General features: G+C 35.8%; 1 protein-coding gene across 4 annotated transcripts in view; it reads left to right on the forward strand.

The window, feature by feature from the left end:
• Positions 1 to 19,891, forward strand: part of LOC148649503 (low-density lipoprotein receptor-related protein 1B-like) — a 469,917-nt gene that overhangs the window by 319,715 nt on the left and 130,311 nt on the right. For all 4 annotated transcript variants that reach the window (XM_088606296.1, XM_088606292.1, XM_088606294.1 and 1 more), the window contains 6 exons: positions 3,731 to 3,865; positions 3,989 to 4,118; positions 6,697 to 6,823; positions 6,989 to 7,140; positions 7,441 to 7,565; positions 8,153 to 8,524. In XM_088606296.1, coding sequence (XP_088462422.1) covers positions 3,731 to 3,865; positions 3,989 to 4,118; positions 6,697 to 6,823; positions 6,989 to 7,140; positions 7,441 to 7,565; positions 8,153 to 8,524 — 1,041 coding nt within the window. The remainder of the gene's footprint in view (positions 1 to 3,730; positions 3,866 to 3,988; positions 4,119 to 6,696; positions 6,824 to 6,988; positions 7,141 to 7,440; positions 7,566 to 8,152; positions 8,525 to 19,891) is intronic.

Consider the following 19,891-nt stretch of genomic DNA (forward strand, 5'->3'; position numbering starts at 1 on the left):
TGTTATCAAGTTAGGTTTGCCTTTTATTTAGACTCAATCGAATATCTAATGTGGTTTCAGGTCTAAATGTGGACTAAATAGGGGGATTTTCATTGCGCTTTATACTGTATGAGTAATTGCATTTTCACCAAAAGTGCCATATATATTGCCATGATATTCAATACTAGTCAAAAAGTTTTAAACTTTTTACAACAGTAAAAGTTTAAACATTACGACAGGTCACCTTTTGAACCTATTATTATTACTATTATTAGTATTAATGTTGTTGTAATTTATGTACTATTTAAAAATGTAAAAAATAGAAAAAAATAATGTGTTTCATTGCTTTCTTTCACTATAATGCATTTTGGTTAATGAATTACATACTGTGACCTCCATAAGTACTGGGACAGTGAAGTCAAAATTGATATACTGTATCTGCTGTACAGTCAAGCAATTCAGATTTGAGGTGAAAAGATTAATATGAGGCAAAAGTATAGAATGTCACCTTCTATGTCTGGGTATTTCTAAACATATGTGCTTTAGCATTTAAGAATAATAATACTTTTGTGTTTCATCCCCCATTTTAAGAGAACATAAGTATTGAGACAGTTGACTGCCAGGTGTATTTACTGGTCATATTGGAGGGCACTATATGTACAGCTGGTTTCTGAGAATTACTATGGCATTGTACATAGAAATGGAAAAGCCTCTTATGTTCTTAAAGTGCTTTTAGCATTAATGGAGATGCTGTACTCAGGTTTTAAAACTGAGCATTTGTTATGCTTTAGTAATGTTTTACTCTTAAAGAAAAGCCATTATACAATTATGCAAAGGATTCACAATGAGCTTTAGGTGCTTCTGTTTCACTCCATTGACAGAGTAAGTGAAGGAGAAAAACATGTTTGCTTGCTTTATCCCTGAAGAAGAGAGAATGATTACAGAGGTGGACTAAAACATGTTGGATCCTTTGTTTTCCATGATTACTTTGGTAATGCATGAGCCCTACCTGGAAATTGCATGCTCACCTTTAACATACACTATAAACAATGCTGAGGAACTGTAGAACCCAAAGGGAAACAGATACTGTATATTACAGTGCAATTGAAATAAAGTGCTGCTTTTCAGCAATTTGAGTAAAATGCTTTTTTGTGTGATGTGTACATTTGGTGTGATGTGTAATTTTGTTCTTTGTAAGTTTCGATCATTTTAAAATTTAGCTACAGCTAAAATACAGCTATTTAAAAAAGCACAGGGCTGAAAGTTTGTCACCATGTTTGAAGAAGTAGCACAATTTTGTAGAAGTATAGCCTCTAAAAAAAATAGTCAAACCAGTGAATGAAATATGGCTGTATTTCAATGGAATCCAATGTGTTCAACAGTATCATACTAAAGCACATGGCAGAAACTTACAGCAGGGGAACAGGCCTGGCAGGAAGGTTTATGGAAAAAATAAGTGTGAAAAATGCCATGTGATGTGATGTCAGAATCAGCAATGAAGCTGGGGCCAGAGGACCCCAGTTGGCATTTAAAACTGGGAATAGAAGGCACTTTATGCAAAGGGTTGTGGGAGTAAGGAACACGCTATCCAGCCACATTGGTGACACTGATACACTGGTTTCTTTCAAGAAATGGCTGAATGAGATCCTTAGATCACTTAACTACAAACTCCCAAATGAGCTACGTATATTGTCCACTTTGCCTCCTCTCATATGCAGTCCTTTCCGTGTTCTGCTGAGTGAATGCTGTGTTGGAATTATTAATATGCAGAAAAATGAGCAATTTGTTCATGCCACTACTTTGTGTCCAGAATTCCTGAAGTGATGGCGCGCAACTGATAGAGAGGGAGAGGGTCTTAGCCAAAGTCTCTTGGCTTTTGGGTTTGTAGTTATGTCAGCGCAAGATGAGTTTGCTAACTTTGAGATTGCGCATCTCGAATGAACTCTACAGGTGAGCGTGCTGCCTTGTCTATGTGTCCCGTGCTTCCCTGGGTGGTATGGGGGCTGTTGCTGGAGTGCCTGTAGATACTGTAGGTAATAAAAACAATATCTGTTTTTATATCTGAGTTGATCAGTTAATTAAAATCTTCTATACAAATACACAATGTATACTGTACACTAATACCTCTGCCTCCATATTAGTCAGTGCACAAGGCAGTCAAGTGTAGAGGGTGTGCAATTAAAGTTTGAGGCTAAGGCATATGAATATTTACTGGAAATGTGAGGGGGAATTGAATCAGAAATGTAGTCAATGTGTCAGAAAGGACAGGCTTTTATATTGTAGCATGAAAATGACCCCAGATATAAAGCAAAGGAATGGATGCTTATTTCTATTCGCAAGAAGGCCAAGGTATTTTAAGAACCTCTCCTTAGGCAATTAGAAACGCACAAAATAAATATAGCAGAATAGTGTAGGTTCAGGACTATACAGACTCTGAAGAAGAGCTTAATACCTCAGGAATCAATGAACAACAATATGATTTGAGGGTACTGGTAAAGTAAAGAATTTAGATAGAAATGTACTGTAGTTGCATAACTGTCCTACTTCTATAGATATTGGGGGAATTTATTGTGATGTGTTTTTTTTACGATGTTGAAAACCTTGATCCACTGTGCAAATGAAGTGCTGTATATAATTAGTTATTTTTATATCAGCATATACAAGCATATGCACTTGTCTAAGAAATTGCTCTGGAATTCAATTTTATTTTAATTAAAAGATTAATTATGTAACGCACAAAGCTTTCATAATGATTTTTTTTCTTTGACAGTTTATTAAAGACATTTAACCTTCAGGTTTGACAGCAAGTCATGCATTTCTTGCACAACATGCACAACACAGGAAATGGAGAAACTAAAGAAATTCAAGTTGATGACACTAATGCATTTAAGTGGGAATTTGTAGAAAGGTTTAAAGCAAAGAAATATTCCTCACATTTGATGATTTAGTCTTTTGTCCAAAGCAACTCACAATATTAATATGCCATGTTCGTTTATAAGTTTCTTTTTGCATTACATACTGTATAACATCTGAAAAGACAAACACCGGTTTAACAATATGGAACAACTGTTTACTGTATGTGCACAATATTTGCATTACATTATTAAAAAGCTTAAAACAATAGGTTTCCATTGTTCATTGCTGTCATATTATTAGAGTGCCAGTGCAGTATTTTTGATGGTTGCATGTATATGAGTAACTCTGTGCTGTAGTCACTGAGACACCCTGAAATTCTTTGGGCAGAAACACAGCTTAAACACCAATTGCCAAATTTCCCCACCTACAGTCTATTAATATTCCATATATTATGATTTTTAAGATAAACGTTTTCTTGAATATTCACCAGTTGCATTGTACATGTTTTTAATTTCATTTCACTGCACTTCCCAGGAGTATGTCAGCTTCTGCAGGCCACTCTCTCATCATTCCAGCAGGGACTCTCCTGTCATTATGTGAATGGTAATTCCCACACTCACCATGCTCTGTTAATGCAAGGGGAGACGAAACTGACTATTGCTCTGCCCTGAACAGCTTGTGAAGTACATCTTGATATGGGTGGCAACGCATAGAAATTATTTGAAGACAATCGCACATTCTGAAAGACATTTCAGATTCCATGGGAACAGCACCAAATAAAGGCAGGACCATATTTATTAACATGAAACGTGAAAACAGCATTTCGGTAGTTGCTAACTCTCTGCGATTTGTAATTGCTGTCAGTGGTTTACTTTGGAAATGTCCTTTTTTACAGAAAATGATACCATTTATTGGACCGACATGGGCTTAAATAGAATCAGCAGAGCCAGGAGGGACCAGACATGGAAGGAAGACATCATCACGAATGGGGTTGGAAGGGTCGAAGGCATTGCGGTAGACTGGATAGCTGGTTAGGAAATCTGATTTTGTTTTACATTGTGGAGAATAGAAATAGTCTTTAATAGATTTCTGTCCCTTTCAATATGCATACATTTTATTTTCTGGTTATTTTTATTTTTGTCTGCTTTAAAAGGTAACATTTATTGGACTGACCACGGCTTTAATCTCATTGAGGTTTCAAGACTCAATGGTTTGTACCGATTCGTGGTCATTTCTGAAGGACTTGATCAACCAAGAGCCATTGCAGTGCATCCAGAGAAAGGGTAAAGTAATTATTATTCATATGTTTATGTATAGATTTTTCTTAAAAAACAAAGGTACATGTACACTATTTGTATAACTGAACAAAATGTACCAAGGTCAATTTGAATGAAATAAAATTATGTCATAAGCAATAAAAATTATAATAGAATAGAAAAATTAGATTGTTTTAATCCATCCATCCATTTTCTAACCAATTTATCCAATATAGCATCACAGGGAGCTGGCGACTAACCCAGCAAGCAGCCGGTGCAAGGCAGGATACACCCCGGACCTATCCATTGCAGGACAGAGATTTTTAAAATGTTTCGCAAAATTTCCACTTAACTGAAATGTCTTGCGGTCTTCTAAAAAAGAAGCAAGACAAATATTTCAGTGTATAAACAGTTAATGCAATATTTTGTAAGAACTGGCTAGTTTTGTAGGCATTCAAAAGCGGTAACAGAAAGCACATGTGCCTCAGCCGACACCATGCTTGTGCCAACCACAAGATTAATGCATTTTCCCCCAGAAATGGAGCTTTTCTCAGCAATAATATGTTTGGATAAATAGAAGAGCACAGGTGTGTGAGCAGGGGAAACGTTTGTGAAAGAAATTTTTCAGTAAAAGCAGCTTCACAGATACTTCTCACATTTTTAATAAACCAAGTTCATGTCTAAAAATTTCTTTGGTAGATAGTTTCATAAATCACTGATGAACACTTTCATATAACCGCAAACTACTGTGATTTGTTTTCCTAAAATATATTACCGTACTTGTTAGTCCAGTACTATTACCATGAGAAGATGGAGGTGTGGACTTTCCAGAAACGTATGGGATGCGTCTGCAATGTCTTTTCCCTGTGTACCACTGAATAATGAGCCATACAGTACCTCTTTAAATGTATGTCATATGACATTGCTAAGCCTGAATCTGCTAGCATGTGATAAAGCAGATTGCTCTGATAAACTACTTCACTATCAACTGCTTCAGTCTAGTTAAAAAAAACAACAAATTGAATTAATTTATTCCAAAGTTAAAAGGGGAGACATCATTAATTCTCTTTAGTTCAGTTAAATCTCAAAATACAAAGCTCAGGTGGGTTCATCTCTTAAGTGCTCTACTTTTGTTCTTCTCCTTTCCATATCCTGCCTAATGATCATTTCTCATAAGGAAGATGAATCAATATCATTCTCTGCAGGCAAACTAAAGTAAAAATGCTTAGGTGTTCTCTTTGTACCCAGTAATTACAGCATTGGTTTTTGCACCAGTTCATCATTATTACTGAATGATTAAGAGAACTGAATGATTAAGAAAAGATTTAAGTTTGGTTCAATCATCTAATTCATATTAAATATAAATTTCAGTTTTCTTTATGCCTGCTGCTAACCAGGATAAACTCCAGCTCCTCTGTGACCTAGTGTTGTATAAAAGTTAGAAAACTGATGGATAAAATTCAGTTTATGACAGATAAAAGCTTTTAAAGGTGGCTGAACTGCAGTGTACAAAACACAAAGGTTCAATAATTTTTAAAAAATCATTTCAGACTCATACTATTTTTTAAATTATGTACGACTCAGAAACTACATTTTAATTAACAATTTTACATTGTACACATAAAGATGTATTTATTGAAAGATAATTTGTTTAGTGATGTGTCAGACAAATGTCCTTCTTGAGGTGCTTGGAAAGAAATGCTACCACAGTGCATGAAAATGTCCATTTCTAGATCGATAAAATGCAAACTCTGCCACAGTGATTAGGCATCCCTGAAAACACAGATGGTAGGTAATGATCTGGGTAGAATGCAGCAGCAAGTCAAAACAAGACTGAATATTTTGAAGGAATTTCATGTTGCTAAATTACTGCCAGAACTGTTCTGGCACAGGGCCCACATGGCTTGATGATATAACTCCCTGTCTTACCAAAATGTTACCAATTTTGAAAGTTGACAATCTGGTAAAACACGATCCTTATTCTCCTAATATATTTTGTTGCACCTGCTGTTATGGCCACCCTTCTGGTCTAATTGTTATTGCTCTTTCATCCTTTCTGTCCTCACTTTGCCCTTAGTCTCTTGACAACCAATTCGCTACCCCCTCATTCTGCAATTTTAAAATCTACATGAATACTCCACAGAGGTCTCAAGATTCCCTTATGGACCACTGCAATATTTCCCTCTATGGGATTAGCTCTCTTTAATTTTTTTTGGCTGCCTGCACTGCAAACATTTAATCTGCTTTGCATGTTGTTGAGATTTAACCTCAGAGGAGATAATCTGTGTCTTTGCTGCTTCTCATTTGTTTTGTTCCCTTGTTATTTTTGTTATGCTGAGAAAAATATATGCAAGGTAAATAAATATATATATATACTGTACATACAGCTTTTAAAAATCCTAAAGAACAATGTGCACAATAACCGGCAATATTTCAATTTTGATATTTTTGGGTAGTATCCTTTAAGAATCCAGGCATTGATTTTCATGAGCATGAGTAATTTTTTTATTTCCTTCTTACATAAGAGGTGAGTGTTAACAGCACAGTGGAAGCTGAGAGTGGTGTACTAATTTCATCAGTTTATCTACATAATTCTGCTGCACAGATACCTGTTCTGGACAGAATGGGGACAGACCCCTTGCATCGGACGAGCACGTTTAGATGGTTCAGAGCAAATTGCTCTTATTAGCTCAGGAATCACCTGGCCTAACGGAATCTCCATTGACTACAAGGTGAGTTCAAAAGGAAATGCTTATGCTGCACTTTGAACTTCACTCAACCCACAACTATTCTTTCTGAAAGCTTCATTTTCTTTAGATCTTAGTATTATTTTTGTTGATAAAAATGCTCAGATGTGAGAACTGTCTACTAAAGTTTATTTTAAAATTGCATTTCAGGAAAATAAATTATACTGGTGTGATGCCCGTACAGACAAGATAGAGAGAATCAACCTTGAGAGTGGAGAGAGCCGAGAGATTGTGCTGTCAGGGAGCAATGTGGATATGTTTTCAGTGGCAGTCTATGGGGCTTACATCTACTGGTCTGACAGGTAATTTATTTTTCCATAAATGTTGGAGTCTCAAAACGTTATAGTGAAGCCAGCTGCTGTACCCTTGTAGGATTAGCCACTTTCTAGCAAGGTCACAATAAGAATCCGCAAAGCCTTGTAATTTGCCTGGAAAAGACCTTTTTATTTAAATCTCCCGTACCTCAATGTCAGTGACAAGGGTAGGTTCCTTCACCTTCTGTTAGGCCAGCTGTCTACTGTATTTTAATGAGTTCTTCGATTTTAATTAGTCTAGGGCCATTGATTAGCTCTTGTCAAACATTTGTTCCCTATATATGGCAGAGCACATGCCAACGGCTCCATCAGAAGAGGCTTCAAGAATGATGCTACTGATGCCCTGACTATGAGGAGTGGCCTCGGGATCAACCTGAAAGATGTGAAAGTCTTCAACAGAGCCAGGGAGAAAGGTTGATGCTTCGCTTAATGATGTCATTAATCCTTCCCATGACAGCACAATGGCCGAGGGGGGGAAGCCTTTGCATAGCAAGTTAAACACACATTTCAGCTTACCTGCGGCAGGAGTTGAGTCAAAAAAGATGACACTGGTTTACCCACAGAAGCAATGTGGCATACTAGCACTGTTACTATTGCAAATTCTTGAAACTGTAACTTCAAAAGACACAACGTTCTTCTTGCCTTTGACATTGGGACCTGTTCTCAGAAAATATATTCTCTCTAAAATAATTTGTTTGGAAATTAACTTGCAAATTGTTTGCAAACACAGAGTGGCAATTTGCTGCGAGCCTACTGGAGTGATTTCAAAGAATGAAAGTGTCTGAAGACACACCATGTTATACAGAATGCGCTCATAATGATTTTTAGACATAACAACACTTATTTGTCTAACATTTCTTCAGTCAAGAACATGTCTAAGAATCTTTGCCATGTTCATGAATCAAATATTACAAAATATCATGGAAGAGCAAAGCAGCTTTAAATATTAAAAACCACTCTGTCAGTTTGAACTGAGCAGTAACATCTTTTATACCTACAGGTACAAATCCCTGTGCCAGGAATAATGGTGGATGTCAGCAGCTTTGCTTCTATCAAGGAAATGGGCGGAGGACATGTGCCTGTGCTCACGGATATCTCTCTGAAGGAGGATTCAGTTGTCAGAAGTATGATGGCTACCTGCTCTACTCAGAGAGAACCATACTGAAGAGCATTCACCTTTCAGATGAGAGCAATTTAAACTCCCCAATAAAGCCTTATGAGAATCTGGCCTATTTCAAGAATGTGATAGCTCTTGCCTTTGATTACCAGCAGAGGGTAAAAGGAACTAATCGCATCTTCTTCAGTGATGTCCATTTTGGGAATATTCAAGTTATTAATGATGACTGGACTGGAAGAGAGATCATTGTTGAAAGTAAGTGTGTACTTCAAGTGTTATATTTCACGTCATTTTTTTCTAAAGCAGTTAGCTTGGGATTTTATCTTGCCATCGGACAGAGCTCAATTTTTCATAGTGATACTCTACAAAGATCAAAGCAGTTCATTTATACACCTCTGACTCCCATGTGAAACTATTTTAAGTTTTTGTTTCCCCTGTTGAACAGTAGTCCCCCCACCCCTCACTTATTTTTTTTCAAGGAAAGGTTTGACACATTCAGTGATTATTATTAAAACCAGAGCCCTGCCTTGCAATAATACTGTATATGGAATTTAATAGGGGCCCTCTATGAAGCCCCAGTTTATGTTAGGAGCATACCGTATGTAATGTTTTGTTAGAATATGTCTTTTCAGGTGCTGCCCTTTTGTGTCACTGTTTAAAATCCCTCTTTGCTATGGAATTCACTATTATCTGCTCACCTCCAGGATCCACTCTCCTCTTCATAACCTGTGAATGATCCCTGCTAACCTTACTGGCTTTCCTTTTATTTATCAGGTTCTATCTACAGACACATCTGAAGTGCTTTATCATCAAGGACAGAAAAATAAACACTTCCGATACATTAAACTGCGACTCTAAATCTGATATGTCATCGATGATCATAGAGGACATACTGTATATTCAGAATCGAAGCTAGACTGCCTCAGGGCTTCTATGTACATTTGTCATGAAAGTGATTTAATTCTCTAACTATAAATGTTAGACTATAACTAAGGAGCAGAATGGACATATGTTCCTCAACAGGGAACCATCAGCATATTGAATCTCTGTTTATTGCAGGATTAGAATTTCATCATCTTTTTTATTCTCTGTTATTCTCAGATTCTGAGCTTCTTTTTTCTTCTAGGTCTTTGTTGTAAAATGAACTATAGTAGCTGGATCATCATGTGAATACAAATTCTTTCACATAGTAAATGCATTTTATAAGTCTTACATTATAGATGCACTTATTCTGTCTGTCAGGCTGTCATCTGGAACCACTTAAAGGAAAACTTACAGTAGATGTGCTTTCTTACACTATGTTCCAAACAAATATGTTACTGGATCAGTTGATAAATTGACACCACTGGAATAAATAACCACATTAATTAACTAAATATGTTACAAAACTACCAGTATAACCTTCCAAAGTCAATGAAAGTAAAGCAATATTTAAGATGTTTCTAAACAATTATTCATATATTTATACAACAAAGATGTTAGGACATTTTAATGTCCTAATCTAGATCAATCTCACGCTGTTTATTTCCACCTTCCATATAACAGGCCCAGAATTTCTAACAAGTATTTGCTAACTGAATTATGCTTGGGGTTCACTTTTGCCATTCTGAATTCTATTTCTATCCTTATACAACATGAGATAGTCACTCATTTCGACAGCTTGAAACCAGCCCAAGCTGAACTCTGCAAATTTGTGGATTTCTTTTGTGGGGTAAATCATGGTATGTTTGCACAAACTGGTGCAAAAAACAGCAATGAAAATTCACACTAACCTTAACCCATCACATTAATGTCAACATTTTTGGAACTCAGGTTGACGCCTCTAAATAGATATCAAGGTGATTTTAGTCCAGTACTATTTGTTTGTCTTTTCAATAAATATATAATTAGATTTGGAAGTGCCTGACCATTGGAGATTGTAGAGGAAGCTAAGGACCCACAAACTCATCCCAAGCTGAACAAGGTTGCCGTGGAGTAATGTCTTGCTATAGCCTGGATTCAAACTGGAAAGTTTAGTGTCAGGAATTAAGTGTCTTTAATTGTATGGTCCAAGTAATTATCTGATGCCTGAATGGTACTGTCTGTTCACTTGGTCTACAGAAGTGTACACTTTTGGGAAAGATAAAACTGCTGGGATATCAAGAAAAGTGTCTTAATTGCACTAATTTCAAATTCGCAAGTGAACAGTCTGTTAACAGTGTCTGTAGTATTTAATTCCATTACCTTTAACTAGCAGAGTAAATAAGCTCTACAATTTAAACCATTTTGTAGCCTGGAATGCTGCCAGGAAAACTGTTTCATAGCCTGGCATGCTGTATTTTCTTTTCTATCTCAGAATTCATCTAATCAAAATCACTGGAAAACTTTGGGTAATTTGGTTATTTGTTATTGGTTCTTATGTACAGATATATTCAGTGCTTTAAAATCAGCTTCACAACCAGAGGTGAAACTTTGCTCTCCCTACTGAATTTATCATTTTAACTAGAGTAATTGTTTTGTAAAAACAGTCTAAATGTAACAGTATTTTACTTGGGCCAGGATTTATTTTGGCATATGTCCCATAGCTCTATTGCTCAATGCTCGGTCTCAGCAGCAGAATATTTAATACGAGGGGTCATTTTTTCAATCCATTGGAGTTGACATTGATATGTTAGGTGCTAAGTCAGTACAACAGCCTACATGTTGTGAAATAAAGTACTGTGGTCAGATCTGTTTCTGCTATTTTGAACTTTAAGCGTTAGCACCCATTTCTGAAAAATCTATCATCGCAAACATTAAGTGGCATAACCCATGATGTATTACAAAGCTAAACACATACTACATCTAGTAAGAGCTTTGTAATGGCTGCCACTATTCTTTTGAGCTAAATGGGACCAATTTAACTGTCAAAAATGGTGGTTAAAGGTACCATATCTGTAATGTTGCCTGACGCTTCATAGATGCAATGACTCCTTTTGCCCCATCTCTTGGATTCTTTTTAAGAATATGGTTCTGTATTTTGTGTACTGGACTACTGTTTTTGCATTGAGAACACTGTGAGGTCTCAAAAAATTAATGACAGCATTGAATCAATGGAAGGTGGTGGTATAAGTAGATACTGTAAAACACCATTGTTAATTCAGTAGCTGTTTGGGCACATACACAGTATACTTTAAAACAGTAGGCAGATAGATGTGTTGTGTGTTTTGAGAATTGATTAGCAATATTGCTTTGATAACAAAATATTGAACTGAAATCATACGATATCAAGGACATACAGAACCAGGCACTCAATATTTAAGTAGGCTTACAATTTCCAAAGTGAGTTGAAAAGGAATATACAGTAGAGAGTTTCAAAAGATATAATAACATAAACTTTACAGTGAAAAGGAAGTCTTGAAGTTCTTTTTGTTGCTATTAGGCAATTGTTCCAAGAATCTTGAAAGATGTCTGTCTTGAAAGATGAGAAACAGTGAGATATTAATTATAATTCTCAAGGGACATTTTGTTTTACAGCAGCGGACAATATGAAGAAAAAACAAAAATAACAATACACACATGCCATAAGCAAGGTTAGTGCCACAGTTTTAAATGAGAACTTAGTTTGCACTAGAAGAATACTGTTCTTTAGATACAATATGGTTGACTATCTGTAAGGAAATCAGTAACCCAGATCATAAGATTAAGAGTAAAATAAATCAATAGTTTAGTTACCAGTGAGTATGGTTGAATACAATTAAATACTGAAGAATAATCCCCAAAAAGCAACCTAGCATGAGTTTTATTTTCCTCAAGATGCTGAAGAACAAAGTTAAAAAGGCATACTGTAGCTTGTTCCACACCCCTACCTGCCCTTTAAGCAAATTGAAATGGGTCTAATTGACCCTGTTTTCATTACAGGTGAGGGCTAGTGGCCTATAATCATTGAGTGAACTAGGAGATATGAAATTTGCCAAAGGGAGCACAACTGATTCTTTCCAGATCCTAAGAACATTTTGCTAAAGAAATTACATTTATAAAATAAAATAAAAATAACAGCTACAGTATCTAGCACACCTCTTCAATACTCTTGATACCCTGACATGCAGAGCATGAATTACCTTTACTCATTTCACAATCCACTTTATCTTTATGCCTTAATTTAGCCAACTTAATCTCTCTTTTAACTTTTGAGTTACCTTTTTGTTTCATTTGAGCCTCCATACTGAAAACAACACCTCCTTAGTAAAATCTGTGTTTTTTTGGAGCCGACGTGTGAGATTTTGTCATCCATGAGAGCACAGCACAAGCTTTTATAAGTATAACAGTATTTGCACAAAATGTTACATAACTAATAACTGTATCTGTCAGTTCATCAAGATCAGAATTTGAAAGCTTAAACATGTCCCAGTCAGTGCACTCATTGCAGTCCCACAGTCACTGTGAGTCCTTGGTTCAGACTCGAACCACCCTGGGTTCTACTATACAGGTATGTCTCTGCAGGGCTGTCTTGTAGGTCGTAACCAAATACACCATGTTGTTTTCAGATGAACGTTAGCAGTGAATTTGTACACGTCCTTAACTGACCTGTTAATTGACACAAGTTCAATACCCTATTAAGCTAAGTTGGACAGGTAACATACTGTACCAATGAAAATGTTTGAGTGACTTTAGTAGGGTACAGTGTTTAAAATCTCCCATGATGAAATTGGCACTACTGTGAAAGTTGTTTTGAAAATGCTGAGAAGTCTGGGCGATTCTCTCCAGTGCCCTAAACACGTTAGCTTCCTGATGAATATAGACCACAGTAACAAACATCTGAAGAAACTCACTAGGAGGTAAAATGAACACAGTAAGACTGATGAGTTGATATCAGGCTCAGAGACAGTTTCTGTCATGACCACAATGTTGCAGCTGCGTTTATTTATGTACAAACAGACGTGTCCACCATGTGCATTAGGTACTGTATAATGAGTACATTGAGTACACTTAGTACATTGGAATTTGTGTACTGTACATTGAGGACATTGGGTATATTGGGTACATTTCTGTCCTTTGGGTTGATTGGGTTTATTGGACACATTAAGTACATTGGGTGAAATGAGTAAATTGTGTACACTGGTACAGTATATTGAGCACATTAGGTACATGTAGTACATTTTGTACAATAGGTACATAAGGTAAAGTGTGTATATTTGGTCCATTGGCTTCATTAAGGACATTGTGTGTATTGGGTATATGGAATACATTTGGTACATTGAGTATACAGTATTTTGTACATCAGGCACATTTTGTACATATCCATTGGGTACACTAGATAAATTAGGTACATTGGATACGTCGAGTACTATGGGTATAATGGGTATATTGGATTTACTACATTTAGTACATTGAGTAAATTGTGCACATTGTTGACTTTGGATACATTGGGATACATTTTATTTGACTGGGTACACTGCATACACTGGGTACATTGTGTTCATTGGGTACATTGGGTTCGGTTTAGTTTTGCATCCCATTTTGGGTTACAACATAGAACACAAAAGTCATATTCATCTCTCCAAAGGGGCTGAAATGAGTGAACATCTAACTGGGCTTTCTTAGCAGTTGCCATTTTGTGCAAAATGTTTGACTTTACACTTGTTAATAAGCAGCACATATTTTGAACTTTAATTGTGAAAACAATAGACTGCCTCACTAAAAATAATGCAGTAAATAAAACTAGAGAATTGTTTTCTTCTACACAAAAGAGCTTTCATGGAGTAGCATGTCATAGAGATTTACAGAACAGGCAAGCATAGTTTTTATAATTTTTTAACATTTTGATTGCATGTGCAGTTAAAAATCCCTATGCATGCCAATAATGACACACGTGTCATAGGTTTTCGACACCTGAGGTACAGCACATGTAGACCATACAGGGCTAGGATTATGATGTCATGACTTAAGAAAAAGGATGGTACTAGTATTCCTGTGTTTATATGCCAAGATTGTACTTAAACAACTGTGGAATTAAAATACTAAAGCTTTTAATAGAAGATGACCGAGACCAAATTTTGCCCAGGAAGAGTGAAGGAACATTTCCAGTAGTTGATCAGATCGAATTTATCCATCAGTGCTGCCATGATCATTTAAATGCTCATACAGTACATGGTACTACCTTCGTATGGACAATCCTACTTCAGGAGTGCTGTTGTGCTGATGTGCTGACTAACAGTTAAAACAAGAACAGTTTTTAAAAATAAAAAAATCATAGCTCTCTTGAGATCTAACTTTAAAGAGTAACTGGGATAGTTACCCTTTTTCCCCAGCGTAAATCATAGTATTTACAGTAAGCATAACATTCGACCTTTTGCACAGTAATTGTGTTTATTTTCTGTGATTTTGTTTGACATCTGTGTTTAAACTAGCTGGTGAAGGTGTTGCATTTCTTTTGTACATCATGAAGGATTGGGGGAAACAGGATTGGTTTTGAGTTTGGGCACATACTGTAGGAAATCTGACCTTGAATAGACACTGAAGAGAACCAAAGAAATGTGCTCATGATGGGACATCATTTTTTCATTCAAGATGACATTTCTAAGGCACCCATATAATAAAATTACAAGACATAAAATATCAGTAGGTGCATGAAAATGGCACTCATAGTTTAGTGAGTTTTAGTATTGAATTTTAGTATTGATGTAAATATGCAATCAATCTGCACATTACAACCACTGAGAACATTTTGCACAGGTCTGAAATTGTGAAACAATTTGTCAGAAATGAAGAAAATGAGCTCTCCCTATCATCAGTCTATGCTCTGTCTGGCATGCCACAGTGAATATGTTCAACTGTAAAGAATAAGCTATTACTTGGTGTTGAACTGCTTAAAAGAACCTACTACTGTACATCATCATGACTTTCTGAGTCATAGAGGACTGAGTGAGATTAGTTTCTATCCATCTATCCAATCCATCCATCTTCAGTAACTGCTTTATCCTTTGAGGGTCACGTTGATCCAAAGCTTAACTTAGCAGACGCCGAGTGTAAGGCAGTACCAGACCCTGTATTGCAGGGCGCACTCACACACAGAAATTGCTGCAACATTTTTGCTAGTTAACACATTCAGAATATATGTTATATATATTTCAGGAGGCTTTCTTGCATGTTGCTCTGTTTTTCTGACAAAAATCGAATAACTTTTTAAGATATGAACAATGTACCTATAGATGGTACAGTATATTCCATTCCACAGCTGGGAAATAGGCCTTTTTCAGTCATTACCTTATTTTAGAGCACTGTGGTGATTTGGACCCTAACCTGGCAGACAAGGAGCAGCAATATACCCTTGATAGCGTGTGACTATAGGAGGAAATTGCACCACGTGCAGAAAACTCCTGCAAGAAGGGGAGATGGGAAGGTACACAAACTGCAAGTAGAAAGTGCATGCACCAGGCTGCAATTAAGCCCATGATCCAAGAGCTGTGAGGAAAGCAGTACTAACTGCTATGTCACTATACCATAGATAGATGGATAGTCTTGACTGTTTCTTATGTGATTGACACTACATGACAAATAGCCCATCAATGCTGTTGGAAATATGATTAAGTTAATGGTTACCAAATTCTCCTACATTGTGCACCACCAAATTAAAATTACATTTGTTGCTGGTATATTGGCATTATCATCACCAGATTCCCCAAACGTCTGTCTGTGTGTCAGTTTTATTTTTTGTAGGTGTTTTTGTATGTAGTAGACTTCTTTAGGTCGATGTGTTACAGTCCCAGGCCAATGCAGCTGGCTGGAACTCTGACTGAGAGCTCTGTGGTTCACGTGGCTGATAGATGACACCCTCTCTCATCTCATTTGTTTATGCGCTGCCATACTGGAATACTTTATCACCTTGATAATAATGAGAAAAGGTCTTGTCCTCTTGTTTACCGGGCTAATGCTTTTGAAGCTTTGTAAGGACTTGAGTGGCAAAAGTTCAAGGTACTCATGTACCTTTGAAATTAACATTTAGACCAGAGTTGGATTGAAAGACATGTCTTTTTGCCTTTTTACTATTTTGTGCCACAAATTAAAAGTGAGTAACAGTTGCTTTGTAGTTTGCTTACTTAAACATAGAGCACTGCTCTTGGAACACTAAATACAGTACAATGTGCATTAACTTTTCCTTGGGTTAAAGAGGAAAACTGGTTTCAAAAGAATGTCCTCCATTCCTCCAGTATGATCTATTCAGTTTCCTAGAAACCACTAAACTTACCATTACCTTCTGGGTAAATAACCTTTGTTTTCTTACTGTATATCATTTTCCATTGAAGATATATATATAAAGAGATGTTGAGTGTCATTTTTGACTGACTTAAAGTGACAACTTTGCCTGACAACTTTTTCTTTAGATGTTAGAACATGTAAAAAAAACTATGGTTAGAGAACTACTGAAATAAAACACCTTGCTTCTCATTATTTAAGTGGAAACTGAGATCAATGAATGAATTATTTGGAGTAGTTAAATTGAGTTTATCTAATGTACTGCAAGTCTACTCTGATCATTTCCAAAACTCTGTGCTCTTTTGAAGCTGAACAGCTGAAGCTACTAATTTTAAAATAGCTCAGCTTCCTATCATTGAAAAGGGCAAAGATGTTAATGAATCATATTTTCTTAATTAAACTGCATTGTCTCAATAAATTCTTCCTAAGCTTCTTGAATGATTTCCTGCACATATAGCTGTCAAAAGCATTTTATTGGAAAGTATAAATCAGAGTTCAGCGTCTGCTGTTAGTACTTTAAGTATTCCCTCAAATATTTTATTGCTTTGGAGGCATTGGCTATACCCCATATCTCAAGAATTGACCACCTGTAAGCCATTAAAACATCATTACACCACTCATTTGACAGGAGGCGTATAATTCTCCTGTGATTGGCTCTTGGATACACTGATGGAGATCCAGTATCTCACTAAAGGTTAAATATGCAAGATGAATAAGGCAAAATAGTGGAATTTAATATTGGCAAGACTGAAATATTCCAGAACCATCATCGGTGTAAATCAATGTTCTATGGAACATAGTAATAACTTTATTTACAATAAACCAAGATTTGAAGCATTTTCTTTTTCTCCAAATTGTTTTGTATAAACTGTATGTTACTATTACAGCTATAAAACTGTTTGAAATTGAACAAATTATGCAGCAAAATATTTGATATTGGAGTCCAACTCACACATGGCAACAAACCTCTAAAATGGAAGACAGTCAATGATCTAACCCATGGACTTGAACTGACCCCCTTCATGAAATTAGATTAAGTTATTGTACCAATAATATCACAGTAACTTCAGGAGACAACTCATGAGATTTTTTATGCACTAGGCCAGTTTTGCATTAAATAGAAGTTAAAGGTTCAGTTATTTGCTGAGCACTGCAGCATTTATGAGCTCAAATGAAAACAAAACATCACTCATGCACTTTAATTTTGATGGAAACAGGTGTGCAGTGAATCTCAAAGCATTACAATGGTGATCAAGGTGGCATCTAAATGCTTGTTTAGAAGTTTGTTTTTTAAAGGACTTGATGGCTTATGCTGTCAATATCACCATCCATGTTCTTTAAGAAAACTTAAAAATGAAATGTTAAAATAGTTTTCATTCTTTCAAAGTTAGTAAAAATAAATTCAATTCAAGTGAAATGGCAGTGCTTTAAACTCTGTTTAATGACACAATCCTATAGGTGTATGTAAAAAACACGAATTCTTAAATTGACATTCAATTCCTAAAGTGCAATAAGCATCAGCACAGAAGTAATATTTCCAGCTCTGCTCCGGTGTCATGAAAATAAAGGAAGCTTACATAAATCATTATAAAAACAGCAGACCAACATAGTGACTGACTGACTGTAAAAAATACACTTACAGTATATAAAAACTGTAGGATTTCAGTTGTGCAAAACAGGGCTAATGATTGTGAAAAACTATTTTATTAAAAAAACATTAGTGACAATAATTGCAATACAATTTCATTCTAAACCCCAAGCTACAGTAAATTTAATTTATATATAATAAATCCTTATATAATATTAGATCTTTTGTGGTAAAACCCTGAAATATGAATAAATTCATATACAGTATGTATTATCAGAGTTTTTACTGTAGGCCATCCAGTAATACATTTTTTGAGTACTTGGCAATTTTTTTTTCACAATTTGCAAATTTAAACTGAAAAAGACATCCCTGTAACAGTCTCATTTTATGCAGTGAGAACTGCTGTGCTTTTATTCTTTAACTTCTGCAATGCAACAGCCTCGGTAACTCAAGTCCCGGTCCCTCACCGCCGGGCGCCTGTGAGTCTCCTGGGTCCTAAAGAAAGACAGGACTGTTGCATGTGTATGTGGTCCCACTGCTGTGGGAGTCAGTGAAAGTGTTTGCTTCTTTGAGGTACAGTAGGGTTCATTGGACCACTAACTGTTCAATAAATATTGCATGCTTTCTCCTTACCTCCTAAATAGGTATTTTATGAAGGGAATGTGAATCTGTTAAATTTCTGAATTAAAATATAGCAGGAGTCAAAACTTTTACAAAACTTTTACAAAAGTTTGGGATTTGTAAAAAGTCTCAGTTTTGGTTTTCTGGTGGTCACACTGCTATAGAAGAAACCAGCAGCATGGTTACATCTAGGTGTTTGATGTCCATTTAGTCCACAAGCATGGCAGGTCAATACTTGTCAATATACTGTTCAACCCACATTCTCACTAACAATTGTGCATGAGAATGTTTTGGTCCTTTCTTGCATGGGGGAGTGTTCAGATTCTTTGAAGATGATTTTGCTCAGCTGTAACTTAAATGCTAATCCAAGGCCTGGTTTAAATTAATTAACAGTAGATTTTGGCACAATATACTGTAGAAAGATTTTATTATGCATGTGACAAAGTTTTTTATGTTTTAACTGTCACTAAATATATATACTTAAATTTAACTCAACAAATCAATATTCAGATTTTAAATGAATACTTAAAATCTTACTTTTTAAAGTGAACACAAATAACGAATAGCAGTAAAGCTGCTGTCTTTGTGTCAAATTCAATCAGGCAAAATTTGTTTCATTTAATTGATACATCTTTAAAAAGTCCATTGTAAGCTTAAAATTGTGAATTGATTATACACAGTGCTGATTACAAGCACAATTTGGTATCGTGCATTTCATTTTGCAATTAACCTAATTAGACTCTGTTCATGAAACGACTGGGCTTACAAGCAAAAGAACTTCACTGCCTCAAATGGGCATCTGTATATTAATCATAAAATGCAAAACAATCTGTTATAAACCATTAAAACTATTCTAAAATGGCAATGATATTATTCTGCTTTAGTATTGAGCTAATATGCTTTAAAAATAGATATACTTTATTTTATGTTAGAACATGAAACTTTAAAGGATATGATAAAAACTCAAACTTTTAACAAAAAAAAGTCACATGGACAACTTTTTTTTTTCATTGACAACTCAGAACTAACTCGAAAAAGATGCCAGCACTTGAACTAAATGTCAGACATGCTCTCAGTATGGTTTTGGCTGGAGATGTGCTGCCTTGGGTCAAGATAAAAGCTTTTCCACTGAGAGCTCCCAAGATCCTTTTCCAAAAGCTTCACTTTGCCTGCTGAGCAAGAGGAGCCCTCAAAAAATA

Source organism: Lepisosteus platostomus, chromosome 14 (assembly GCF_059453375.1).
Source record: "Lepisosteus platostomus isolate fLepPlt1 chromosome 14, fLepPlt1.hap1, whole genome shotgun sequence".
In the NCBI taxonomy this organism is placed as follows: domain Eukaryota; kingdom Metazoa; phylum Chordata; class Actinopteri; order Semionotiformes; family Lepisosteidae; genus Lepisosteus; species Lepisosteus platostomus.